We start from the raw sequence: 26,548 nt of genomic DNA, 5'->3' as shown, positions 1-26,548 counted from the left end.
CTTCCCAGTGTTCCCAGTGCTCCCCCAGGGCCCCCCAGCTCCCCGCCTGGCTCCAGCCCAGCCCTCCGCACCCCGGGCAGGGCTCAGGGGCAGAGTTAAGGGGATTACGTGACGGGGCCAGGCGCCAGCCCCTGGCTGCCCACTCCCCGTCCCCAACAGAGCACACACAGGCGCCCGCATCTGTCCCAAAGCCAGTGTTTATTTGGGGGTGCCCCCGGCCGGAGCGGGGGGCACTTGCTTGGCCCCAGCCGCCCCTGCGCTCCCCATGTACAACTATTTACAAGCCCCCACACCCGCCGGGCTGCCCCGAGGGGGTGGCTGACGGGCTGAGTGCCCCAAACACCCATGGCTGCCGACACCAGTGAGCGCTGGCGGCTGCCCGAGGTTTTACCCTGGCACAGCCCCTTCTCCTTCCCTTCCCCACCCAAAGACCCCAGCCGAGCCCCCACCATGGCCTGGACACCTGGGTCTGGTCTCGAGGGTCTTGTGTCCCCCCCGCCCCCGCCAAGCCCCCGGAGCAGGGGGACAGGGCTGCGTACCCTGGCCCCACAGCCCCCTTCTCCTAGGCTCGCCTGATGGTCTGCGGCTTCCCCGTGGAAAGCGCTTGCTCCCCAATAACCAGGTGGGGAAACCGAGGCACAAAGCTGCAAGGGCCTTGCCCAGGTTGTGGGGGGCAGACCTTGTCCGGTGCCACCTCTCCCCCTGCCCCATCCCCCCTGGCTGGAGTTCGTCCCCCTCCCCAGGCCGTCACCCCCTCCCACACCGGGACCGCCACCTCCAGCCCCTGGCGTGGTGCGGTGACCCAGCTGTGGAGAGGCAGCGGCCGCGGTGGTGGATCCCAGGTGGATCCCGCACGCCAGGATCCTGGGGTCCCGGGGTGGGGGGGGGAGACAGCGATGCTGGCTGCAGCCACCGTGGGGGTCCCCGCTCCTCCCCGGGGCCAGGAGGTGGGGGTTGCATCGCCCCCGTGACTATGTACAACCTACAAATAAATACTGTCTCCCGCGGGAGGGCGGAGCGCGTGTGTCTGCGTGCGTGTGTGCGTGGATGTGTATATATATATATATATATTTATTTATAGATATTTTTAATATTAAAAGGGGGGAAAAATAGACCACTGTGCTAGCAAAGTCCCTGATGACGGTTTCATGTATGCCCGTAGGTCTCTGGCTGGTGATTCCGGCGGTTTCGAGGCTTCTTCTGGTCCTGCTGCTCCTTGGCTTTGAGGCCAGCCAGCGGCTGGGGGGGGCTGGCGGCCGTGTGCCGCCAGTAGCCCTGGCAGTACTGGTCCAGGAGTCCCATTTCGGGCTGGGTGAGGAGCTGCAGCAGGTCCTGGTAGCGGGGAGTGGGGGCACCTGGCAGGCCGGGGGGGGTCTCCGCCTGGACCAGCACGGCGTGGACGGCGCGGCTGCTGAGGACGCGGAGCTGCACCTTGGTCACCGTGTGCTTGAAGTTGTTCTCGGTGGCGGTGCAGGAGTAGAGGCCGCTGTCGGAGAGCTGGAGGGCGCGCAGCAGCAAGCCCTGCTCCGTCCGCAGCACCCGGCCCTCCACCCGCAGCTGGGGGGGGAAAGGCGGCACGGCTCAGCCGGCTGGCACCCGGCCCCCCCGGCACCCCCAGCGCGGCACCCCGCCCTACCTCTTTCCGCCGGTCGCTGTTGTCCTTCTGCAGCAGCCACTTGATGCTGGCCTGGGGCGAGCGGGGCTGGCACTCCAGGAAGGCGGTGCTGCCCTCCACCCCGTACTGCACGGCCTCCACCGCGTTCTTGTTAGCTGCAGGGGTGGGCCAGGGGCAGCCGGGTCACCTGCGCGCCTCCGTGCCCCCTGCCCCGCTGCCCTGCTGCCCAGCCCACCTGCTCTCCAAGGGAATGCTCCTGTACACCTCCAGCCACAGGTCTGCCTGCTCCCCAGCCACCCAGCAAGTGTGCTCCTCCTCTAGCGTAGCCATGCTTCCACAAGGGTGTCCATCCACCCATCCATCCTTCTATCCCCCCATCTGAATCTGCTCATTCTCCTCCCCGACATATCCATCTATCCATCCATGTTCCATATCCAATGTATCCCTCTATCCATCCATGCTCATCTTCCTTCCCAATGTATCCATCCATCCATCCATCCACCCACCAACCCATCCATCTGTGCTCATCCTCATCCCCAATGTATCCATCCATGTTCATCCTCCTGTCCAATGTATCCATTCTTTCATCAACTCATCCATCCATCCATCCATCCATCCATCCACCGACACACCCATCCATGCTCCTCCTCCTCCCCCATGTATCCATCCATCCACCCACCCATGTTCATCCTCCTCTCCAATGTATCCATCCATCCATCCATCCATCCACCCACCAACCCATCCATTTGTGCTCATCCTCATCCCCAATGTAATCATCCATGTTCATCCTCCTGTCCAATGTATCCATTCTTTCATCAACTCATCCATTCTTCCATCCATCCACCGACACACCCATCCATGCTCATCTTCCTCCCCAATGTATCCATCCATCCATCCATCCATGCTCACCCTCTTCCCGTATACCCACCCACACAACCATCAGCCCACCAAGGCATCCATCCACCCATGTTCCCCTCTGGCCGTTGCCCACACCATCCTGCCCCCTGCCCTCGGCATGCCCCCCAGGTCCCCCCGCGTGCCGCAGGGCTGTGCCCCAGACCTCACTCACCGTTGGAGTTGTAGCCTCGGCACTGGCGGATGGGGTTGCCGTGCCGGACATCCTGCCGCCGGCTCCGCCTGTGGGGAGGTGGGAGGTGACCGGGGGAGCCTGGGGCCGGGGGTCCCTCCCTGCCGCTCTCCCCCGGCTCCCCGTACCTCTTGGAGGAGGTGGAGTAGCGGGTGCAGGCGCTGCCGTCCCAGGCGCAGTAGGGGTCCCGGGCCAGGCAGCAGTCGGCACAGGCTTCCCCGTACACGTCGCAGCGGTGCAGGGCCAGGTGGGTCACGCCTACGGCCGAGGACACGTACAGCTGTTGCTGTTGGGGGGACAAAGAGGACAGGGTGAGATGTCATCTCGTCCCCACCCCGCAAGGACCCCCCAGAATGAGCTGCAGCCTCCCAGTACTGGGACTGGCCGAGACACCAGAGCCACCCAGGGCCACCGGAGCCAGCTTGCCCCGGGGCCGCCCATGTGCCTCCCGCTCTGGTGCTGCGGTGATGCTGGGCAGTGCTGCGGCTGGGCCCGTGATGGGATCTGCCCAGCCCCCTGCCACGCGCCATGACTCACCCTCTTGGAGGAGATGGTCATCGTCTTGATGGGTGCTGGCACCTAGACAGGAGCAGGAGCAAAGGAGATGGAGGGATGAGCGCCAGGCCTGACGCTGCAGCCCTGGGGTGGGCACCCCAGGCCCCCCCAGGCAGCAGGGGTGGGCAGGGGGAGAGGTGAGGAGACAGCAGATAGGAAGACCAATATCTTGGGGTCCCTCCAGAGCTGGCCAAGGGGCTGGCTGGTGTCCCAAGGGGCTGGCTGGTGTCCTCAGGGGCTAGTTGACATGCCAAGGGGCTGGTTGGTGTCCCAAGGGGCTGGCTGGTGTCCCCAGGGGCTGGTTGACATCCCAAGGGGCTAGTTGACATCCCAAGGGGCTGGCTGGTGTCCCAAGGGGCTGGCTGGTGTCCTCAGGGGCTAGTTGACATCCCAAGGGGCTGGCTGGTGTCCCCAGGGGCTGGTTGACATCCCAAGGGGCTGGCTGACATCCCAAGGGGCTGGCTGGTGTCCCCAGGGGCTGGCTGGTGTCCCCAGGGGCTGGTTGACATCCCAAGGGGCTGGCTGACATCCCAAGGGGCTGGCTGGTGTCCCCAGGGGCTGGTTGACATCCCAAGGGGCTGGCTGGTGTCCCAAGGGGCTGGCTGGCTGGGTCGAGGACACACAGCGGAGGGTGGAGGACAGGACAACCCCTACCTTGAACACCTCGATCTCCTCTAGCATGAGCTCCTCCGTCTCCATGTCATCCCGGGGGAGCACGATGACCTTCTGCACGGTGCCCCGATCTGCAAGACACCACGGTGCCCGGGCGCTCAGTGCCACCCCTGGGCACCCGCGCCCTCCCCTCCTGGGAAGGGGGTCCCTGCTGGGGCTGGGGGGAGGAAGGACCCCGCCAAGCCCATCCCCATCTCTTTCCTGCCGCAGCGGGTAGCTGTGCCTGGGGTGCAGCGTACCAGCTCAGGTCACCGCCTGTGGCTAGGGACTGCCGGCACCCAGGGCAGGGTGGGGACAGCAGCTGGGGATGGGCACGGGGGCAGGGGAAGGACCAGGATGGATCACGGGGGCTCTGGGATGCGTGCTAGAGCAGGGGGAGCGCCAGGCTGGGCAACAGTGCCTCTGGGATGAGCACCGGGGCTGGGGAAGGACAGGGCAGGATGCTGGTGCCTCTAGGACGGGCAACAGGGCAGGGGAAGAACAAGGCTGGCTGACGGTGGGCTTCAGATGGGCAATGGGATCACAGAGCCTGTAGGATGGGCACTGGGGTCAGGAAAGGATGAGGCTGGATGGTGGGGCCCCTGGGATGGGCACTGGGGCAGGGAGAGGACCAAGCTGGATGGTGGCATCCCTAGGATGGAAGGTATCATGCTGCGTCGCTGGCCCCAGGGACGGGAACTGGGCTAGGGGCAGGACCAGGCTGGATGGTGGGGTCCGTGGGATGGGCACCGGGGCAGGGGAAGGACCAGGCTGGAGCCTCGAGGAGGGGCAGTGATCTCAGGGGGGGTCTCAGCCCCCTGCCCCGCTCCAGCATGGTGGAGGGCACCGTGCTCTGGCCAGCTCTGGTGGTGCCCACGCCCTCCGGGGCCGCGCCGGAGCATGCTGCATTCCCCGCGGTGCGCGGCGTGGGTACCTGTGCCCAGGAAAAGCACCTCATAGCGCCCGTCTGCCGCGTCCACCTGGTCGACGGCCACGGTGGTGAAGCGGTAGTTGACATTGGTGCGGACCACCAGCGGCTGGCGGTGGGTGGGGTAGACGGCGTGGTACATCAGCGGGTGCGCGCGCATGAAGTTGATCACTTCGTCAGGGTAGTCCTTGGTCGACTTCATGGACGGGGTGAAGGTTCCCCCGGGGCACTGCGGCACAAATGCCATCAGCGCTCAGTGACCCGGTATCTGGGCACGGGCCCAAGGGTGCCAGCTGCCCGGCAGGCGCCGGCTCACCTCCCCGCGCGTGCCCGGGGGGTACTTACGGTGCCCGGCCGGGGGTAGGGCATTTTGCCCGTGTAGGGCATCCACTGGTAGTTGGGTCCCTCCTTGTGCGCAAAGGGCCCGTTGAAGACCATGCGGATGTCGGCCATGGAGTAGACGCAGACCGCAGAGCCTTTGAACACCGACCTGGGAGGAAGGACCTGCTGCCACCCTCCGGCTTGGTGCTGCCCGCCACTGCGGCATCACCGGGACTCCCACCCAGCTGGGGGTCCGCCTTCCGCTGCTCTGTGCCGGGAGGGTCAGCACTCACCCCGAAGCGGAGAACACGGCGTAGATAACAGGGTTCTTGGTGTCCTGAGTCTGCTGGATGAAGACGTCCTCTTGGGACAGAAAGATGGGGGTGTCACCATGGGGGAGGTGGGACCCCCTCGTGCCCAGGGACGCCGCGGCAGGGGGAGAGCAGCTCCGTGTGGGAGAAGTCAGAGGTGGGGGGCAGCAAGGGGGTCCCCAGCCCTCCCCAGGGTGCCCCCCAAGCCCGCAGGGGTGCAGAAGGCCCCCGGCCCTCGCCCACTCACGGAGCTCGTCAAAGTGTGTTTCGATCCCGTCGGGTCCCGGCACGGAGCAGACGAGCCGGGCCTTCAGGAAGGTGCTCCACTTGTTCACGAGGCAGCAGTGGCCCCCGTCGTCGTTCTGCAATGGAGGGACCCCCACGCTCAGCCTTGCCCGCCCCCCTGCCCGCTCCCTGGCTGCCCGCCGCTCCACCTACCAGGCAGATGCGCCCGATGCGGGAATAGACCCCAGGGTTCAGGGGGGCATCGGCCGACTTCTCTCGGAAGAAGAAGTAGAGCTTGTCGTCGTTCCTCTCGCTGCTGTCGGGGATAAGCTGGGCGCGGACGAAGGCTGGGTCTGGAATGGCATGGCACGGCACGGCACCGTCAGCCCAGAGGCACCCCCTGCCCCGTGCCACGGCGGGATACTGAGCCCCCCTCTCCTCCGGCATCGCCCCACTCCTGGAAAAGCACTGCCGCGGTCACAGGGCGAGAGCCGGGTCTGGACCAGAGCTGCAGAGTGGGGCTGAGGAACCGGGTCTCTCTGGTGGGCACCGGTGCTCCAGGAGGGGCTCAGAGTGTCCCCGAGGTCCCTGGGAGCATCCCCGAGGTCCATGGGGTGGGGGGCTCCAGCAGCTCGGTGAGCAGGGCAGTGGGAACTGGTCTTCCCCCCAGGAAGGAACCACACAGCCTGGAAGTTTCTCAGGAAGCTTCTCCCTGCCATCCATCAGCCGGTGCCCAGCCTGCGCTGACAGCTCCCCCTCTTCGGGTTACCGCCCCGCCGGCTCCCCGGCCCGGCAGGATCAGCCCATCTGCTCTGCTCTGTTTACTCAGCTGCTGCCCCGTGGGCAGGGGTGCTCCGAGGGGGACAGGATGAGCGCTCGGGGTCACCGGTTGCAGGCGACATGGTTGACATCTCAGCCCTGCAGAAACCCACGCATGGACTCCGGCAGAGCCAGCCCCATGTCTCGCTAGCTGGCTGCTCCCGCCGCCCAGCAAAGCCCCTGGCACGTCTGTCACCGTGCCCCACGCAGCTATCCCTCTGCACATCTGCCCTAGATTTCTATCCATCCGTCCGTCCACCCATCATCCATCCATCCATCCATCCGTCATCCACCCATCCATCCATTCATCCATCCATCTATCCATCCACCCACCCATCCATCCATTCATCCATCATCCATCCATCTATCCATCCACCCATCCATTCATCCGTCATCCATCCTCCATCCACCTCTCCATCCATCCACCCACCCATCCATCATCTGTCCACCCATCTGTCCACCCATCCATCAACTGTCAACCATCCATCCACCCATCCATCCATCCCACACGACCACCCATCCACCTGCCCATGCTGGCTCCTGTCTCTGTCCTGGGAGAAGGACGCAGTACGACACGATAGGCCTCATCTCTAGGGCTGGAGCCGTGGGGTCCCCAGGGAACCTGGGCCAACGACACCCTGAACTCACCATTGAGCCAGCGTGAATTGTACTGATCTGTCCTCATGGCCGTCTGCTTGCCCATGGTGCGGAAGATGGCTGCGTCCGTGCCCATGAAGTCAATGTAGACGCCAGCGTAGAGCTCTTCATCTGCAGAGGGCAGAGATCAGCCGGGGGCTCCCACCTAGTCCTGTCCACCCACCGTCTCCCACTGCCCCGGGCTCCATCCAGCCCCAGTCCCGGCAGTAGCCACCAGGCAACCAAAAGCCACTGCCTGTGGACATCCCAGAGAGCTCGGGAGGTTGGCACTGGTCTGCAACCAGGACCCCCACCTCCGCTGGGCCAGGTACCCAAGGACTGGGCATCCCGGGTGCCCGGCCATCCACGGCTGGAGCGGGCAGGGGTGGCAGGGGCAGGAGCCCGACTCCTTGGGGATATTTGGGCAACGCAGGAAGACTCCGAGAGCAGTTGTCCCACCTTGCCTGCGTGTTCCCTCTGCCCAACGCAGGCAGCGCCGGCCCCGGGGAGCTACAGGACTCACTTATTAACGCAGAGACAGTGTCTACTTTGGGGTCGTAGGAACACTTCCCCTTGCCCGACTCCAGCTTGTCCGGCTCCAGGTAGAAGATATAATCCTGGAGAAGGAAGCAAACGGGGGAGCTGGTTACACTTTCACCCCTCCATCCCCGTGGCACCTTCCAAAGCCCTCTGGGAGAAGCAGCCTCCTCCGCGATGGAGCCCAGCAGCGAGGACGGATGTGGACGGACGACACCGAGGGCCTGCAGGTCTCCTGAGAAGCTGAAGCCCCCGCGAGCTACTCCTCCGACGTTGCTGGGTGCTTCTCCGTGCCCTCCAGCGCTTGGAGACTTGGCCGAGCCACCAGGCTGACACGGGGCATCCATCCCCCACGCCCGCTTCTGGGCAAACGTCTCCCTCTGGCCGCCTCTTCGCCCCGGCCGGCCGTGCCGCACATCGTGGGGTGCCGCTTGCCGGCTCCAGGTCACGCAGCTCCGGCAGCTTCAGCGGGCGGGGTCTGGCCAGCGGCGCGGCTCGGCGCGGCTCGGCACGGCTCGGCTGCCAGACCCACCGCGCTCCTCCCGTTTTCCAGTGGGTGCTGCGGGGTGGCATCGCAGTGAGATGCTGCGCCTGCGCCGGGGGATTCGCCCCACGCCGTTAGGAGCCGTCTTCCCGCCGTCGCCTCTGCCTTGCCTGCGGCCATCCCCGGCACCGTCACGCGTCCCCGGCCAGGGGCGAGACCCGCGCTGCCTCCAGAGACGCACGCAAAACCCTCTGCCGGTGCCGGCTGGGGGCAGGCAGGGCCGTGCTGGCCCAGCCAGGGCACCCCTCACCCCCGGCATTTGGACCCCCGGAGCCAGGACGAAGCAGCGGCACGGCAGCACCCGTGGGGAGCCTGGGCACCGGGGGGGACCTCAGGCAACCAAATCGGGCTGGCGGAGCTGCCCGCTGGCCCTGCGCCCTGGCTTTGATGCCAGGGTGACAGACACAGTGGCAGCCACGCGAAGAGCAGGAGGGGTGGGGAGCCGGGATGCTCACCGCACGCGTCTCCCACGGGAGGGTTTGCTGGCACCAGCTCCTCCTGGGGCACCTAGCCCCAGAGATGGGAACGGCCGTGCTTCCGCCGTCCCCATCGCCACACCATGCCGCCTGCGCCACTGTCACCATCGCAAATGCCTCTGCCCGGCGCCGGCCCCGCTCCCGAGCTGGGCAAACCCTTCGCAGGGACAACCTGGCTCTCCGGCACAGCCCTAGCCCTGGCCGCACCACCTCACGCTCCCAGCCGGGCAACCCACGAGCCGTCGCAGTGCTGGCACTGCCGCTTGGCTAACGCGCCTTGAAGTGCATCGGAGCTGCTGGAAAGCGGGTGCCGGCAGCCCCCAGTGAGCCCCCGCTCGGGGCATGGGGAGCCGCGCCGGGGAGCTTCTCCCCACGGATGCCGAGACCAGATCTGGCAGGGAGGGAGGAACCTGGGGGGCCCGAGGGTGCTGAAATGGCAACGGTGCTTCCCCAGCCGGCACTGGGGAAGTTGGCAGCAGGAGCTGCCCGCAGCCGGCGAGACGCTCGCGGCCGAGCATCGCCCTCTGCCCGCCTGCCCTTGGGAGGGGCCGGGGGCAGAGGGACGGGTAGGGGGGAGCCCCAGGCTGCTGCAGGGTGCCCGCGCCCCACACGCTCCCCGGCCCATGCACCGACCCACGTTAGTCCGGAGGGGAGAGGCTCGGGGGGTGACACTGTCAGGGCGGGCTGGGCGCTGGGTGTTCCCACAAGCCGGGGACGCCGTCGCCTCCCTGAGCCCGCTTGCCCGCTGGGCTGACACGAGCCCCTCCCGGGGCAGGGCGAAGCAGCTGCTCAGCGATGCTTTTGCAGACTTTACCAAAACACCTCCTGCACATCGCCTTCCTTGGCATCCTCCCCTGAGCTATCCGGAGCCCCGCGGCTCTGCCGACGCGTGGCCCCGCTTCCAGGGGACACGGCAAGCCTGGAGTCAGCAAAGCCGGCGGCGGGGCAGGGGGATCTACCGTCCCTGACAGTGTCCGCCGCGGAGGACCCGTGCGCAGCCTGGGAGGAAGGAGTTAGTGAGAGAAGGAAAGCGGAGACACCGGGCTGGTGGCCGAAGGACGCTGTGCCGAGAGGGAAGGAGACAGCGGGGACGCCCACGGCATGGGGCGCCCAGCCTGGGGGTCGGAAGCATGCCGGTGGGAAGGAGAAGGAGCCCACGGCTCTGGCGTGGCCCACGGGAGAGGTGGGCACAGCTGCGGCGGGCTCCCAGACCGGTTCCCACCTTGCTTTGTGCTGGTCTCGGGCTGAGGGGGCTGTCGGCGGATCGGCTTTCTGGGCCTCCCGGCTGGCTCGGCGGAAACCCCTGGGGAAAAGGAGCAGGGCAGAGAGTTAGCGCCGGCGGGGGGGAGAAGGACCCCCCCGGGGCGGGGGCGGGTGGGGGGACCCCAGGAGCAGGGGTGCCGGCAGGGGTCCCCGGATGCTCCGGGTTGGGCTGGGCCTCCAGCAGGAGCTTCTCCAGGACGGATCCTGCTCTCTCCCACAGAACCGGGGTGCCCCGGTGCAGGGCAGGAGAGAGGGGAGAGACGGCTGCCCGCAGCCAGCCAGGCGGGGCTCACGCCCGGGGATGCAACGCTGGCGCCTGCCGCCCAGCTGGCCGTGCCCCGCGCAGAGGAGCGACGCCCCGGTGCCGAGCCACAGCACGGGGGGAGCTACTGGCACCGCGGGGGTCACCGGGACCCCCTGTCCCTGCCACGCTGCCACTGGCTCCGCCGGAGGGGACACACGATGCTGTCCTCAATTGCACCGGCACCCCTGGTCCCCCTCAAATGCTGCCACTGCCCAGTCTGGTCCCAGTCCGGTCCCAATCCGGTCCCGGTCTGGCGCAGCCTGAGCAGCACCCGCCTCTCGGTGCCCGTGCCAGGCTCGGGGGGCACTGGGGCAGATGCCCATCCTCCGCATCCAGCGCCGTGCTCCTCCCTCGGCTCCGGCTGGTGGCGACCGGCTCGCTCCGACCGCGGGAGAGGACACGGGCTGGGACCTGCCACCCCAGTGCGGAGGGGATGGACACCTCGCAGGGCTCAGGGCCCCCGGGACGCCTGTGCTGCTACTTGCAGAGCCCAGCTCCCTCCCAGGGCCGCCTCGAAAGCGCTCCTCTGTCTGCCGTGCATCCAGCCCGGTGGCACGTGGCTTCGATGCCACCCTCTCACTGCACGCTGCAGTCCTCGGGGCTGGGTGACATCCATCCAGGGACACCCTTGGCACAGCCGCACGTGCCGGCACGGTCCCTGCCACGGTTCTCCCTGCGCAACGCTGGCACCGGCGCGGTGCTGGGCATCCTCCGCATCCATGGCGAGGGGCTCGGCGGCCCAGCGGCGTATGGGAAGCCGGGGGAGGACATGTCTCTCGCCCCAACAGAGATCCAGCGGCGGCTGCAGCTGGCGGGGCGGGAGGGCACGTCACATGGAAGCCAGCGTCGGGGTCCAGCTGGGGCGGCCCAGTTCCGGCATGAAGAGAAGTCCTTGGTCTGTGGAGACGGCTCAGCCCCGCTCAGCAGCACAGCATCGTTAGCCACGGTCACCCCCCAGCCTGCCACTGCTCCCCAACCCTCTGCCCCCCAAACCTCCCGGCACCAGCCGGCAGAGCCAAGACGTGCCATGCCACTCTCCCGCACCCCGCTGCAGTCCCACGGCAGTTGCGCCGGCACCGCCGGGCCAGGCACCGGTTCATCGTACCCCCCCGTCCCTCCCACCCCTCACCTGGGCTTTGCGCCCACGGTTGACAAAGGCGCAGATGGGGTTGTAGGCGCCGGTGCCGCACACGTAGAGGTGGGTCCGGTTCCAGGGCTGGATCAGGCGGATGAAGTTGCCGCACTCCCCCTGGGAAGCAGAGGAGGAGGTGCCAACCCTAGCAAGGGGACGGGGGCACCCCGCTTCCCACTGCCTGCACCCACGCTGGCGTGCGCACCACGGGTCTAGCCCCCTGGCTCGGGGTGGGAGCTGGGGGAGGGAGGAAAGCGGGCCAAGGAGCCAGGAAGGTGGGAGGTTGACGTGGGGCATGGGCTGGCATGGGACATGGCATGGGCCTACGGGTTGGGGTGGGGACGCGGGTTGGCGTGGTCATGGGTTGGTATGGGTCATGGGATGGCATGGGTCTTGGGTTGGCATGGATCATGGACTGGTATGGGTCATGGGTTGGCATGGAGCCATGGGTTGGCATGTGCTGCCATGGGTCATAGGCTGGCATGGGTCATGGGTTGGCACGTGATACAGGATGGCATGAGCCATGGGTTGGTGTGGAGCCATGGGTTGGCGCGGGGCAGCAATTGGCACGGGACGGCACAGGTCAGGGGTTGGCATGGGCCATGAGCTGGCATGCCAGAGGGCCCAGCCCTGGCTGGTGGGAGGAAGCGGCATGGGGAGCCCGTCCTCCTGCTTGCCCATGAAGCTCTGCAGGACCTGCACGGCTGGGACAGAAGGGGTGGCAGTGCCACCTTGGAATCCCGCCCCATCCTGGCATGGCCGAGCTACAGGGGACCCAGGGGATGACTTTTCCAGGGTAGGACATGAGGACACAAATCCCCCGCCAGTGCTGGCCAGCAGCCCCCCCATCACTACCAGAAGGGGGTTCGTGGTGGCCACTCACGTTGCTGTTCTTGCCTGACAGGATGCACTCCTCGATCCTCTGCTGGGACGCGGGCCAGTGGATCTGTGGAGATACCAGTCCAGGGGAGACCAGGGATCCCACCCGGCCCCACCTCTTCCCCACCAGCACCAGCGACGCTCATCGAGCTCTTGCCCCGGCATCCGAAACGCCCACCCGGGTGCCCCCCTTCCACCCGTGCTCTGCAATGGCAGCTTACGATGAGGGGCTCGCGGTTGATGTCGTGGAGGTCCAGCGAGAGGACGTAGTCCTTGCTGCCCACGTACATGCGGTCGTGGTCCTCGTCTTTCAGCAGGATGCGGTAGTCGCTGGAGTTGAGGAGGAAGTTGAAGAAGTGCGCTGTGCCCGTCGCCTTCAGCTCTGCGGGGGAAAGGGGCATGCGTCAGCACCCCGGGGACCCCTGCCTTCCCCCAGTGCCACCCCCGTCCCCGAGGCCAAGCCTGGTCCCAGCTGGAGGACGTCCTGCGAGAGAAGGTGCGCACCTTCCAACCCATGGTGCCCACCTTCCAGCCCCCAAATCCCCCTCCATGAGCACCACAATGCTGCCACCTCTACGTGGGACATGGGACAATGACGGAGATGCTCATGGCCTGTTGGGACAACCAAGGGTGGCCAGGGGAGGGGTCAGCAGGACCTTGGTTCAGGAGACCCAGCACCCCACAGCAGGGAGTGGAGCTCCCCACTGAGATGGGGCAGGAAGGGGGGACTCCCTGACACCCCAGCCAAGAGCCTGCAGCTCCCAAAATCTCCAACATCAACCCTCTCCTGCCCTGTGTCCCCATGTCCCAACCAGGCCAGTGGCTCCTCGGATAGGGGAGCTGGGACCCCAAGGAGCCAGCTCCCGGGGAGGGGATGAGCCTCTCCCCCGCCCTGCGCACCCCATCCCCCCCTTGGGAAGTTATTTTTAGCCCGAGTGTGGGAGCAACGAGTGAAAGAGGATAATGAGGGTCATGAATATTCACAAGTGCAATGAGGCAGCCAGATGGAAGGCAGAAGTGCTGCAGATGATGTGGGCCGGTGCCAAGGACCACGCGGCAGGGGCCAGGGCACGAGTGAGACGGAGGACCCTACCCCCATGGGACACCATCTGCCCTGGATGCCACCCCCTTTGGAGGTGCCACCCCTTTGGATGCCACCAACAGCCATCAGATGATGCCACCCTTATGGGACGTCATCTTCCCCATGTGCCACCCCCTTTGGAGATGCCACCCCCTTTGGATGCCACCAACAGCCATCAGATGCCACCTCCATGGGACACGATCTGCCCTGGATGCCACCCCCTTCGGAAGTGCCACTCCCTTTGGAGATGCCACCACTTTGGATGCCACCAACAGCCATCAGAAGCCTTCAACAGCCATTAGATGCCACCCCTATGGGATGTCATCTTCCCCATATGCCACCCCCTTTGGAGGTGTCACCCCCTTTGGATGCCACCAACAGCCATCAGATGCCACCCTCAGCCCCTGGATGCCACCTCCATGGGATGCCATCTGTCCTGGATGCCACCCCCTTTGGAGGTGTCACCCCCTTTGGATGCCACTCCCGTGGGACACTGGCCCCATGAGCACCCCGCAGAGTTTGTCCCTCCACGCAGGGGCGTGCCCTGTGCGGGCGCCAGGGGCTGGGGCTGGGGGCAGCCCCCGGGGAGCCCCCCTTCCTGGGCGGGAGCGGAGCAGGGTCCCGCAGGTCAGTAGCGGGAAGGAGCACGCCGGCTTCCAGGCAGGGCTGGGCAGGGCTCCAGCGGCCAGTTGCCGTTCCCAGCCGGGATGCCAAGCGCCTGCACATCTCCCTGACCTCCTGCCTCCCAGCCCCACGGGGGGCTGGCAACTTCCCATGGGCGTCCCCAGGGTCCCTTCCCATCCTGGGCACCCTGGGGATGCGGGGGTCTGCCCTCTTTGGGGAGCGGGAGGGATGGGTAGGGCTGTGCGCTGCACCCTGGCACTCCTGGCACTCGCACAGCCCTGGGGACCCCCCATTTGGCATCCCGGAGTGGGCTTTGGGGCTGGCAGGGGGACAAGTGCCTCTGGGGCAGGGAGGGCACCCACCCTCCTGCTGCCCTGGGGAAAGGGGGGTCTCCATGGGAGCCCATGGCAAGGCGGCACAGGGGTGCCCAGGCACGGCCAGATCTGTGCCCACCGGTGTCACTGGGAGAACCCGCTCTGTCCCACGGCCGGCAGCGGTGCTCCCCGGACCCCAGCCCCGCAGCGGGGCACCTGCAGCCCACCAGGCACCGCTCAGCTGCAGCGGCGAGGCCAGTACGTGCCGGGCACTACGGGGCAGAAACCTGTCGGGGTATGCTGTGGGGAAATGGCGTGACGGGACGTGACATCAACCTCCCCCGGGCCCGGGCGTCCGCTCGCCCACCGGGCTGGATGGACGGGGTGAGTGCGATGGTCATGAGGAGGGGCTGGAGGTTTGGGGGTGCCCCCCGCCATGGCAGGGTGGGCTGGTCCAGCACAAAGGATGGGGGGCTGGAGGGGCTGCCCACCCCCCCACCCCCCCACAGCATGCTCCTCCTCCCACCTCTCCCATCTGGGCTCCAGATGCTCCCTGTTGCCTGTGCTGGCTTGCCCGCCACCCGCAGCGTCCCCTGCCTGTCCCAGTGTCCCCTGCCTGTCCCACGGCGCACTGGGTCCAGTCCCTGCCTGCCCCATGGCCTGCAGCTGCCCCGCTGGCCCATGCAGTGTGTGCGCGTGAGTGTGTGCGCATGTGTGTGCCCCACACCGCGCGTGTGTGTGCATGCGTGTGTGCCCCACTGTGCACGCATGTGTGTGCACGTGTACAAAAGTGCGTGTGTGCGTGTGAGCGCGGGTGAGTGCCCCCCACGGTGTGCGTGTGTGTGCACGGTGCGTGTGCTCCTGTGTGTGCCTGTGCCCCGCACAGCGTGCACGTGTGCGGGGCCGTATGCGTGCGTGTGCCCCACACAGTGCCCTGGGGGCACCGGATCAATTTGTTGGGGCTTCCCCCGGAGGGATGCTGGTGTCAGTCGGTGGCGCGGCTCAGAGCCAGGAAAGAGCAGGGCGGCTCCGGCAGCAGGGTGACGCAGGCAGAGCAGGAGAGGTCGTCCCCAGCGCTGGGGACCCGCTGCTGGTGCCGGAACCGCGCGCCCAACGATCCTGCTTGGGACAGAGACAACCCCAGTGCAGGCAGAGCCGGGGATGGCGGTTAAACCAGGCAGAGGCCTCTACACCGGGACAGCGCCGCAGCTGCCATTGCTGCCTGGCCTGGGGACGCCACGTCCAACCTCCCCGGGGGGACTTGTTCCCATCCTCGCCCTCCCCTCCCCGCCAGGACCCTGCGGCTGAGCCAGGCAGCGCCAGGACGCCGTCGGCAGAGGGTCCCCTGCCAGCAACGGTCCCAAATACCCCACATCCATCAGGATGGAGGGCCCCGGGGTTCAGCAGGGGCCAGGGCCAGCAGCACAAAGGGCCTTGGCCCCCCGCCGGGGGCCCCATTCAGCCCCCCATGCCCCAGCGATCAGAGGGGGCACCCCCAAAGCGGGGCGGTGACGGACCCGCTGCCCCGTGACGCCCTCTCCAAAGGGGACCGAGGGGCGGGCGAGCCCCCGCCCCAACCTCTGACCTCCCGAAACGCCACCCCCCACCCTCCCCGCTTAATCCCCCACCACCGTGCCCCCAAACCCGCCCCCGGCAGCCACGGGGGGGCGGGTCCCCGGGGACAGAGCGGGGTGGGGGGCCCCCCCAGGGCTGGAGAAGCCGACTCGTTAGCAGATGCGCCCCGACGAGCATATTCCCCCCCCCCCGCATCCCCGTTGCCAACCCCTGCACCGGCGGAGCTTCCCTGGCTGGCCGGGAGCCTAATCCCGTTTTAATTGCCCAGCACCGGAGCCGGGAGCCGCCCGGCACCGCCGCCGGGGTGGCCTCCCCGGGTACCATCCCATCGCAGCATCCCGCGGAGCTCCCCCCGCCGAGTCCCCCCCCGGGACTTGCCTCCCCAGCAGCGTTTGGTGGCCTCGGGCAATGAGATTTAATTACCCTGTGCCCTGGAGCGATGCCGACGGCCAGGAACCCGTCAGAGCCTTGGCCGGCAACGTGGGGCGACGCTCGGCTCTGCCCGATTACAGCAGCACCGCCCGCTTACGCGCTCTGCGAAGCCAAATTCCCCCCACAAAGCCAAATTCGGGCTGAATTTACAGCCCCGGCAGCTGCCCACACCTCCGCCCCGTCGGGCAGGGAGGAGCGGTCCCTGCCCATCGCCCATCCGCGCAGACACCGGCACCCATCTCCAAAGCAAGGGTGAGATTTTGGGGGTCCCCAATAAACCGAGCATCCCGGGGTGCTGCCCCCCAAATCCCCCCGCAGCCCCCCAAATCCGCAGCCCCACCGCAGCCCCCCAAATCCCTCCGACCCCTCCCCAACATCGCCAGGGCCCCAGCACGAAGGGTTAATGCCATCAGGACCCGAGCCGGTCACCTCCCCAGGTGCACCACGGCTGCACCCCCCGAAACCAATTACAGGCGCTGTCACCTAATTAGTTTCTAATTATGGGCTTGTAGCGCATTCAACATAATTAGCATGTAAATTACACGGCGTGTTTATATTCAATAACCGCTCTCCCCCCGGCTGGCAGTGGCAGCGCCTTTTGGGAGCCCTTTCTTTCCATGGGGGCGAATGAATTCACTCCAAATGCCGATGGAGAAGCCCAGCACGGATCCCAAGGGAGCCCGGCCCAGCAGGGGTAAATCCCGGCTCCATCCTGGAGTATTTTATCCCACAAATTTATAAGTGCACCCCCAATTTTGGGGATGCCCCCCCCCCCCTAATTTTTTTCCCTGCTTGAAATGGGGGATGCAGCTTTCCAGGTACTCGGCGGAGGGGAGGGATGGGGAGCGATGCCAGGAGAGGGATGGGGGCTGGATGCGTCCCCTCGCGTGTTTAAAGCGTTTGTTGTTATTGGGGCTGATCAAAGAGCTGGGTGGGTCGCTCGATGAAAGCAGAATTGCTTATTTGTTTGAGCGTCACTCCGCTACCCCTTGATGGGTTATTTATGATGTAATTAAGCTAATTACATGTAATAAGAGAGTTTCCGTGGCCCCCAGCCAAGCTCTTTTCCCATTTAACCGATTCACAGGTGGGAGGAAACCGAAGCCGCCTTGCTGGGGCTCGGGAGATGAAATGGCTCCAGCTCCCGCTCGCTGCCTTCCACCCCCAGCCATCTCCAGCCCCCCCAGGAGCATCGCCCCACGCCAGCACCCGCTCCGCCAGCCCCTGCAGCATGGGACAGGTGCCGTGGCCACCCGGGTCAAATCCCTTGGGATAAAAGCGGGGCCGGCCGGGTGCTCCCCCCCCCCATTGCTGCCCGTCCAGTTGGGTGCAGGCCAAAAAAACAAAAAAAAAAAAAAAAGAAAAACCACATTTTTTCAGCCAAAACCGCTGATTCATCCCTTGGCAAGCCTGCTCGAAGTGCTCGAGGGGGGACGTGCCCCAGCGAGCATCGCTGGCAGGGGGGACCCTCTCCCCACCAAGCATCACCCGCAGCAGTGACCCCAGTCCCCACCGGGGAGCTGGGCCAGGGGATGCTCCGGCAGCAGGAAAATCCCCTTGGGAAGGAGCCTGGCTTCAGAAAAATCACTTTAATCCCCGCAAAAGCAAAGAGCTGAGCTGAGTGGTCCCCACTTGCTGCCTTTGGGGCTTTTTTTTTAAATTTTTTGACATTATGTTCTTCTGCAGCCCCCGAGAGCAGGGCAAGGCGCTGGGCGGGAAGGTGGTTGCCTTTCCAGGCCATTTGCTCCGTGCTAGAAAGGCAGCGGGGAAGGAAGCGGCTGGGGGTGCTCTGGGCAGGGACCAGCAGCACTAAAGCTGGGGACACACACGCGCGCCAGGTCCCCAGGAAGGGCCACACTGGCTGTGCTGCTCCAGAAGAACCATCGTCAATTTGAGGGATAACAAGCTTATTAGAAATTGGCTTGGGGGGGGCTCAAATCGCATGGGGGGGGTGTTAAGGAGCTTATGGAGCTTCGCAGCCGGAGCCCGGGGGGCTCAGCCCCAGCGGCAGCCGGTCCCAGCAGGTGGAGGGGGCCCTGCCACAGGCCCCCATCGCCCCAGCCAGAGAAATCCTCTTAGGGGTCGCAGGGCTCAGCCCTGTGTCCCCAGCCCCCAGGGCATGGGACGGGGGACTGCAGCGTCACCCCCACCTTTGAGGGGTTCGAGGAGCAACATGGGGGTCCAGTGCACCCCCTGACCCACACTGGGGTGGGGACAGCTGGCGCCAGCCCTCCTGGCATGTCCCCAGGGCTGGATGTCCCCGAGCCCTTGGCCCTGCCCGTGCATCCCCCCCATGTCCCCCCCATGTTTATCCCAGCCCGCTGTCACCGAGCAGTGCCCACAGCTGCGGCAGCTTAGGAGGGCGCCTGGGCGGCCCACGGGGACACAGCCCCCGAGCCGGGCTCCTCTCCAGCCATCTGCCACCCCCCGCCCCGGATCAAGCGTGCCGATGTCCCCCACCGCCAGCCGAGATGCCAGCAGGGTGGGAGGGGAAACTGAGGCACGAGGCATCCAGGAGCGAGGTCACGCAGGGGGCTGGCAGCAGAGCCAAGAGGAGACTCCACCGCTTGATTTATTCTTTTTAAAGTGATTTTTTCCCCTCGCAGGAACTGCCCTGCCTCTCACCCGGCCCCTCCCGGCCAGGGCTGCCCCCCAGCTGGACCTCTGCCGCGGCTTTTCTGAGAGGTGCCAGCACGGCTGTTCCCGATGCCACGGCGCAGGAGGGGGGAGCGGTTCCCCCTCTGAAGCCCCACAGAAAGCCCTGACCTCGAGGGCTTCCCGCAGTGATGCGGGGCGAGAGCCCACCCTTCCTTCCCACACGCTTTTCCCACGCCGGACGGGGAGCAGGACATGGAGGGATGAATCACCATCATCATCATCATCACCTCCGGCATCCTCGCGAGGAAAGCACCGACCTCTCTTGTGCTCGAGCCCCCGGCACGGAGAAAGGCCCAGAGGAGAGGGGGCTGCAGGATGTGTACGGGAGAAGGGGGGGAATTGTTAGCAAGGAGATGATTAAAAATATCCACCCTATTTCTGGCCGGCACCGGGCTGGGATCTGGGAAGAGCTGTTGGCAAAAGGGAGCCGTGCCGGAGCCGCTCCCAGCACTGTTCTTTCCGTGCTGGTCACCTTCCTCCCGCCAACACACGGACAGGAAAGCCTTGAGAGGGAGGACAGACGGACAGGGACCATGGAGGTCACGGGATGGCAGGGAGGACCAGGGGATGACCCTGCCTAGCCCATCACCCTGCACCAGGGTGAAGGAGCTTGGCTCCAGCCCCTTTCCTATTGCTTCATTATTTTATATGTATTTTTTTTAAAGCACTCGGAGACGATGGGGCTCTGTAGAGGATGACGCAGGCCCTGGGGAGCTGCGACAAACCTCCGGCGCGTGATAACAAGCAAAGGCAAACAAACCCAGAGACGCTCCCGGGGCTGGCGGGGCTCCAGACAGCACGGCCGAGGCGAGGCGCCGGGGGGGGGGGACGGGGACGGGGGGACACGGCCAGCACAGCTTCTTCCCCAGCACTCCCCCAAGCACCAGCGCAAGGCCACAGCCACCTTGGTCCCACCGGGCAGCGCCTCGGCCCAGGGATGCTGCTGGAGGGGATCTGCACCCCAGTCCCAGCAGCATCCCTCCAGCCGTGCCCGCATCAATGGCCACCAGGTCCCCTGCGGTACCACGGCAACGTCCCTGCAGGCCAGCCCAACTCATCACACCAGCGTCCCACAGCCCAGTTCCCATCACACCCAGTGCCACCGCCTGCAGCCGCCCCAGGGGATTTGGGTACCAGCCCCAGTTCCCCACGCAAGAGAAGGGGCTGGGCTGGCCAGGAAGCGCCACTGCCGCCCCACATCTCACGGCCCCATGGCTTGGAGGAGGCCACGTACAGATTATTGACTTGGGAAAGCCGCTTACTGGCAGCTCGGCATGCGGCTCCCGGCTGGCCCTCGAGGAAGACCCTAGGCTCGTTCTCCTCCGCTGCTGCAAGACCAGTGTCCCTTCCCGACCCTGGTGCGCTCGGATCCGGCACGCCGCCGGCATTTCTGCTCCATGTGCAAGTGCAAACCAGCCCTTCTCCCACTGCAAATCTCACCTCTGGGCAGCAAGGGCAGGGGGAGCCCTGCCAGACCATCCCAGGCAGGAGGGAGAAGGACCAGAGATCCCGACGCGGGCACTTGGCTGACACTCCCAGGTTCCCCGGGCACAGCCAGGGACCTCCGCTCCACCCAGCCAGGGCCAAAAAACCAACCTCAAACCAGCCCCCACCCCGCAGCACAGCAGGCCTAACCACACTTATCCGGAATTAATCCCACTCCCGGAGCAGCCTTTGGCTGCGGGACGGCGACAGGCATTAACACACACCTCACCAGGGCGGTGGGCGCCAGGTCCAGCCGGGGCTTTGCCAGAGCTTCCCTTCACCGCGGCTGCAAGGAAGAGATGCTCCGAGCCGGGGTGAGGGATGCATCCCTGGGTGGGAAAGGGCAGCGGCCAAAGTGCCCTGGCAGCCCCCAAAACCCTCCAAAACCACCTTTTGGAGAGGAAAGTGGCGCCTGCCGCACAGGGAAGAACCTCTCTCCTTTCCAGCCTGGACTTGTCCCCAGCCTCTTCATACCAGCCATTTTTCCTGCTGAGACCAGCCTTTAACGCCAGCGACTTGCCCTGCCTGCGTCGTGTTTGCCGTCAGCCCCCCTGACCCCTCCTGCCGGGCTCTGCCGGACTGGAGCCGCCGTGCTCACCGTCGGCTCTGCCACCGCACCCTGGGCTCACTGGTTCGGTACGTGACCAGAGGGCAAAGGCACGGTGGGACGGCACGGCAGGGGTGCAGGCAGCACAGCCCCAGCTCTCCTGCGGCAGCTCGCCTCCCCCGGGACCCCAAGGGGAGGCAGACACGAGGCTCCACGTGCCTGTCACCCTCCTGACACGCGTCCCTGGGCTGGGACACTTCCAAGCCGGCAGCCAGCCCCAGCGTGGCCCAGGGCGACGGCGGCACCGAATACACCGTGCTGGCAGGGGCAATTTTTGTTCCTTTCCTTGAGGTTTGCAACCCCAAGCCCTGCCTCGTCGCTCCCCATCCTGCCCCCTCTCAGCATCCCTGCGACAGGAGCTCAGGACCAACCCCTCCACCAACGTGCACCCCAAAGCTGACCCTGGGGTCCCCCCCCAGCTCCCAGAGCGGGCTGGGTGGGTTGGGCAGCCCCGGTACCAAAGGGTTAAGCCCCTTCCCCCCCCATCCCTGCCTGGCATCCTCCCCTCCTGCCTCTTGCCGGCTCCCTGCCAGCTCCCAGGCGGTAATACCAGCTGGGGGGGTCGGGGCAGCCTCAAGCTGCTGTCTGGACTCGGGGCACTGCCGGGGGGGCTCCCCGCACCTCGGCACCCAGCTTCACCAGATGGAGGGAGCCACCTAGCCACCCACCCGTGAGGGGAAGTGTACTGGGGGGACTGGGCAGCCTACCAGCCCCCCCCAGACAGGAAGGGGGGAGGGGCAGAGTGGGAGCTCAACCATGCCGGGACATGAATCCCCACGGAGATTTCTGGGGGTCCAGCCTGCTGATGTCTCCCAGGGCGAGGAGGAGGAGGAGAAGCAGCCTGGACGGGGGTGCCACTGGTCTCCTCCACGTTCTTAGGGTCCCACCCTGCCCCCCGACTCCCGCCGCTGGGCTCTTACCTTTGAAGGAGAGCTGGACCCTCGGGGTGGCAAAGCCGTGGTCCTTGGCGTGGGTGGCCCGCCAGCCCAGAGTCAGCAGGGTGGCCCAGAGGAGGACGCCGACCACGGGCATGGTGGGCACGCGCCTGGGCGCCGAGGTCGAGGGGAGTCCGGGGGGGGGCCGAGCCTGCCAAGGAGGGCACAGGGGGGAGGGACGTCAGTTTGCTGCACCCACCACCCTCCCGGGGGGGTACAAGCCCCACATCTCCCCATCCTGCTCTTCATCACCCGCCAGCATGCAGCATCCTCTGGGGAGGGCTGGGAGCCAGCCCTGGAGGGGGGTCAGCCGAACCCCGCTCCGCAGGCTGGGGGGTGGGGAGCAGGAATCGGGGGGTGCCCAGCCTCACCTCCTTGGGTGCCAAGCCAAGCGCGCAGGGCGAGGCGAGCACGGCGGCGAGCACCGCTGCAGCGCGCTCCTCCACCCAAGGCGGCGAGCCTTGCCCAGGTGAGGAGCATCTCTCCTCGCCCCCCCGAGCCTGCAGCATCCCCACCCCGCCGGGCTGGCTCCCCCCGCCCCGGCACCCAGAGGGGTCCCATCCCCAGCCCTCTTCCCCCACCTCTCCTCCCAGCCCCCAGCAAAGCCACAGCGAGCAGAGCCAGGATCAAATCTTTCCAACATGAAGGAAATCTGGACTTCATTATTCCAAGAACGTACAAAAAAAAAAAAAAAAAAGGAGATTTTTTTTTTTTTTTTCATAAATAAAAGAGGAAGAAAAAGAAGAAGAAAAAAAAAAAGCCCTGCCTGTGTGCCAGGCAGCTGGACTCCCTGGGGCTCCGGCACTGAGCGGAGTCCGCCAAGCTGCCTCCAGCAAGCCACACACGCACCCCGGCACGGCACGGCACGGCGCACAGTGCCCCCGGAGAGGGACCGTCCCCTCGGGCCCAAGTCCCCCTCCCGCGGCAGCACCCTCCCAGGGCGCTCAGGGCAGGATTCGGGAGGAGGCCCGCGGTGGGAAGCCCCTCGCGTCCCCAGGGAGCTGCACGCCCGGGGTGGGATGCGCCGTGCCGTGGTACCCGGGTGGGCTCGGGCATCCGGGGAGCGCCCGGCCAGCCCAGCCGAGGGGGCTCTGCGCCGCGGGGACGGGCGCTGCCGGGCAGCCCGCTGCGCCAGGGGGTCCCCCCCGTGCCACCCCCACGGGGACATGCCCTCCAGGGCTCTGCCAGCTGCCACCGTGCAGGCGCACGGGGGACAGGCACAGGGGAAGGCGCCGGGCGGATGGCCGGGAACCCGCCGGGTACCCCTGGAGAGGGATGCCGAGCTGCGATGGGGACAATCCGGCCCTCTGCGCGCCGGGGCTCTGCCCGCAGCCCACCCGGGTGGTCCGGCCGGCCCCTCCCGGGGTGCACAGCACCCAGACGCCGGCCCCAGCCCCAGCCCCGAGCGGGACAAGGGCGGCAGCACCGGCACCGGGTGCCGCCGCGGCCCCTCCAGCGACGTGCTTCCTCGAGCAGCGGGGCAAGACCCGGAGCGCGGCGGCACTGCCGTTCCCCGGGGCTCAATATTTTTCTCACTCTTGCCTTTGGAGTCAGTAAATATTTCGCTTTGCTCCTCTCCCCCTGCGCACACCCAGCTCTGCTCCATTGTACTGGCATTCGGTCCCCTTCCAGGCTGCCCCCCCCCCCCCCCCTCCCACCCGTTCCCAGGCTCTGCCCTTCCCATCAGCGCCGGGCCGGGACAGCCCGAGCCCCCAGTTCCTCCGCCAGCCAAAACTCCAGTTGGTTGCAGTTAAATACCCCCCCCCCACCATCCAACCCCCCCCTTCTCCCCGGCAGCTTTAGGAAATAATTCTGGCAAATCCCACTATTGCATTTGGATGGAGCGGCGTACGCGTCAGAGACAGGGAGCGAGATGGCAAACAAAGGAAAAGAGGGAGAGGAGGGGAGGGCAGCGAGCGCAGGGCGAGGAGGGGGGAAAGGGCCGGCGGCGGGCGGGGGGCACTCGGGCCCGGCCGGGAAAGGCAAATTCCAAGGAAGCAAAAAGGGGAAACGGGCCATCGGAGCGCACCTTGGCCGGGAAATCTCCATTTCCAGGGTCATCTGCGCTCCGGGGAAGCTGGAAACTCCAGGGGAGAGCGGCCACGTTCCTCCCCCCCAGCACCCGGGCTGGCTGGGGTTGGGGTTTTTTTTTTTGGCAATTAAAGTTTGGCCATTGCCGGTGCCGCCGCAGGAAGATCAACATCCCGCTCGGCTTCATCCCCCCTCCCCAGGCCGGTCAACCGAGCACCGCCGAGCCGAAGCAATTAGGGAAAGGTTTTCTCGGCTGGAATAGGGACTCCTTCGGCGGGCCGGGATCCCGGGGCAGAGGGGGTGCCTCGGGGGTGCCTCGGGATCGGGGCTGCCCGCACGCCTGGTCCCAGCGGCCTCGGGAGCGAGCCTAGGGAGCAGGAAACGTTTTGGGAGGGAAAAGAAATAGAGGCAGGATGGGCAGCGGGAGGGGAGCCTGCCCCACCTCTCGGCCACGGCGCCCGAACGCGCGATGCCACCGGCGGGAAGGGGGGGGGGGGGGGGGGGGGGGAGAGAAATAAAATAAAATAAAATAATAATGCTGATCGTCCGCCGCGGCCCCTCGCACCCGGGGAATAACTTTGCACAACTTTGCGCCGCCGGCCCTCCGGCACGCCTGGCCTGTCCCCAGGGAGAGCCCTCCGTCCCCTGCTCCCCCGCCCGGGCGCTCCGCCCCCCCGCCCCGCTGGGGCTCGGGGTCCCAACGGGGCGGGGGGTCCCCCCGGGGCGGGCTTCGGCTGCCCCACGCCACCCGCCCCACGGTGCTGCGGGGTCTCCGGTGTGTGTCCCCACCCCCGGCACCCCCTCCTCGGGCACCCACCCGCCGCCGAGCCCAGCCGCAGCCCCCCCTGCCCCGGGAGCTCCCTGCCAGCCTCCGTCCCTGCCTGCACCGTGTCCCCCGGGGACCGTCCCCCCGCCCCGAGCGGGGCCGGGGCGCGCCTGCCCAGCCGCGGGCTCCCGGGGGTGCGGGGACCGGCAAGGAGGGGTACCGGCAGAGACCCCCCCCCACCCCGGTACTGCCCCCCTGCGAGGCGCGGGGTGGGGGCGGGGGGCTGCAAACACCCGGTGCCGCTGCCAGCTCGGGGCAGGGGTCCCCGCACCGGACCGCAGGCACCAGCCCCCCCTCCCCGCCCCACCTGCCCGCTTCACCGGCAAGTTGCGGCGGGGGGGGGGGGGGGCGGAACGACACACGACACACACGAGTTCCGAGCGGCGGAAAGTTTTCTCGGGGCGCCCCCCCCGCCGGGCCCCCGCTCCGCCGCCCGCCCCCGCCCTTACCTCTGCGGGGGTCCCGGCGGCGGCGGCGGCTGGGGGGGCGTGGAGGGCGGCGGGGCTCAGCGCCGCGCCGGGCACCCGCGGCCCCCCGCCATCTCGCGGCCGCGACTGCCGCCGCGGCCCCGGCCCGTGGAGCGGCGGCGGGGCGGGGCGGGGCGGGGCGCGGGGCGGGGCAGCGGGCGGCGGCGGCGGCGGCCACGCCCCGGCTGGGCGCCGCAGCCCGTGCGCTCGCCGCGGGGGGGTCATTTGCATAGCCCCGCCCGCCGCCCCGGCCCCGCCCCGCCGTCCGGGGCCGCCGGTTCGAGCCCCGCCGCCGCCCCCGCCGCTCACCTCCGGCTCCGGCCTTTTGTTGCTCCGTGCCGGCGGCGCCCCGCCGTGCGAGGCCGCGGGCGGCTCGGTCGCCCTCCGGCGCCCACCACCCTCCCGCCGGCCCCGGGAAGGAAGCGAATAAATAAGCGCCGTCTCTCCTTTGTCTGCCGAGGCGGGCGGCGGGGGGCGGCCCGGCCCGGGGCGGCGGGAGGCAGCGGGGAGCCGAGCCCGGGCGAGCCGGCGGCTTTGTGAGAGCTCCGGCTCCGGCGAGAAACCGCCTCCCACACACGGCAACTCCTCGGGCAGGGAGCGGGGCTCCTTCCCCCGGTCCCACCTCGCTCCTCCTGCCGCCCCCCCCACCCCGGTTGCCCCCCCCGGCGACCCCCGGCCCTCGGCCCAGGGGAGGCAGGTGATCCCTGCCCTGCTCCGGTCCCCTAGCATCCCGCTGCCCTAGGACCTGCCGGCCCCTGGGGTATTATCCCTCCCCAGGACCATTCCCCCTGCACACCCCCGCCCCGAGACCTGCCGGCCCCTGGGTGGTCCCTGCCCAGCACGGTCCCCCGGCATCCGTCTGCTCTGGGATCTGCTGGCCCTTGGGGTATCCCTCCCCAGGACCGCTGCCCCTGCAACCCACAGCACGCTTCCCTCCAAGGCGGCGACTGGCAGGTGCTGTGCAGCTGAGCCCTGTAGTTCTGCCCCGGTCCTTCCTGCCCTGAGCTGGGCACCTTGGAGCCCTTCAGAAGATGCCAGGCACGGGCCTGAGCTCCCCTGCTCGGCTCCCACCAGGCTGGGGGCCCCTGCGGTGCTGCCTGCAAAGGCAGGAGCTGCTCTCTGCAGGGGCTCCTGGCCCCAACACCTGCACAGGGATGCGGCTTAGGCCCCCGCCTGCGGGTGCAACGCCCTGCAAGCACCACGGAGCTTGGCTCCATGCCCCCCACCTTA

The 26,548-nt window shown here is 67.3% G+C and overlaps 1 protein-coding gene across 2 annotated transcripts; it reads right to left on the bottom strand.

The window, feature by feature from the left end:
- Positions 1 to 1,070: 1,070 nt before the first annotated feature.
- Positions 1,071 to 25,436, bottom strand: LOC142415514 (semaphorin-3F-like). 2 transcript variants are annotated; one of them, XM_075513931.1, is made up of 19 exons: positions 25,301 to 25,436; positions 21,980 to 22,145; positions 12,505 to 12,665; positions 12,288 to 12,350; positions 11,402 to 11,521; positions 9,928 to 10,008; positions 7,672 to 7,765; positions 7,161 to 7,280; positions 5,907 to 6,046; positions 5,716 to 5,830; positions 5,451 to 5,520; positions 5,182 to 5,326; positions 4,843 to 5,065; positions 3,912 to 4,000; positions 3,240 to 3,281; positions 2,831 to 2,988; positions 2,685 to 2,752; positions 1,637 to 1,770; positions 1,071 to 1,557 (listed from the first exon to the last, which is right to left on the bottom strand). In XM_075513931.1, the coding sequence occupies exons 2-19, from the start codon at positions 22,089 to 22,091 to the stop codon at positions 1,147 to 1,149; spliced, it is 2,346 nt and encodes a 781-aa protein (XP_075370046.1). In that variant the 5' UTR covers positions 22,092 to 22,145; positions 25,301 to 25,436; the 3' UTR covers positions 1,071 to 1,146. The 2 variants fall into 2 exon arrangements, with proteins under 2 accessions (XP_075370046.1, XP_075370047.1); XM_075513932.1 differs by lacking the exon at positions 9,928 to 10,008.
- Between the last annotated feature and the right edge of the window lie 1,112 nt (positions 25,437 to 26,548).

The sequence above is a fragment of the Mycteria americana genome, chromosome 11, assembly GCF_035582795.1.
Source record: "Mycteria americana isolate JAX WOST 10 ecotype Jacksonville Zoo and Gardens chromosome 11, USCA_MyAme_1.0, whole genome shotgun sequence".
NCBI lineage: Eukaryota > Metazoa > Chordata > Aves > Ciconiiformes > Ciconiidae > Mycteria > Mycteria americana.
The sequence above is the reverse complement of the archived record's forward strand: the minus strand, read 5'-3'. Positions and strand labels throughout refer to the sequence as shown.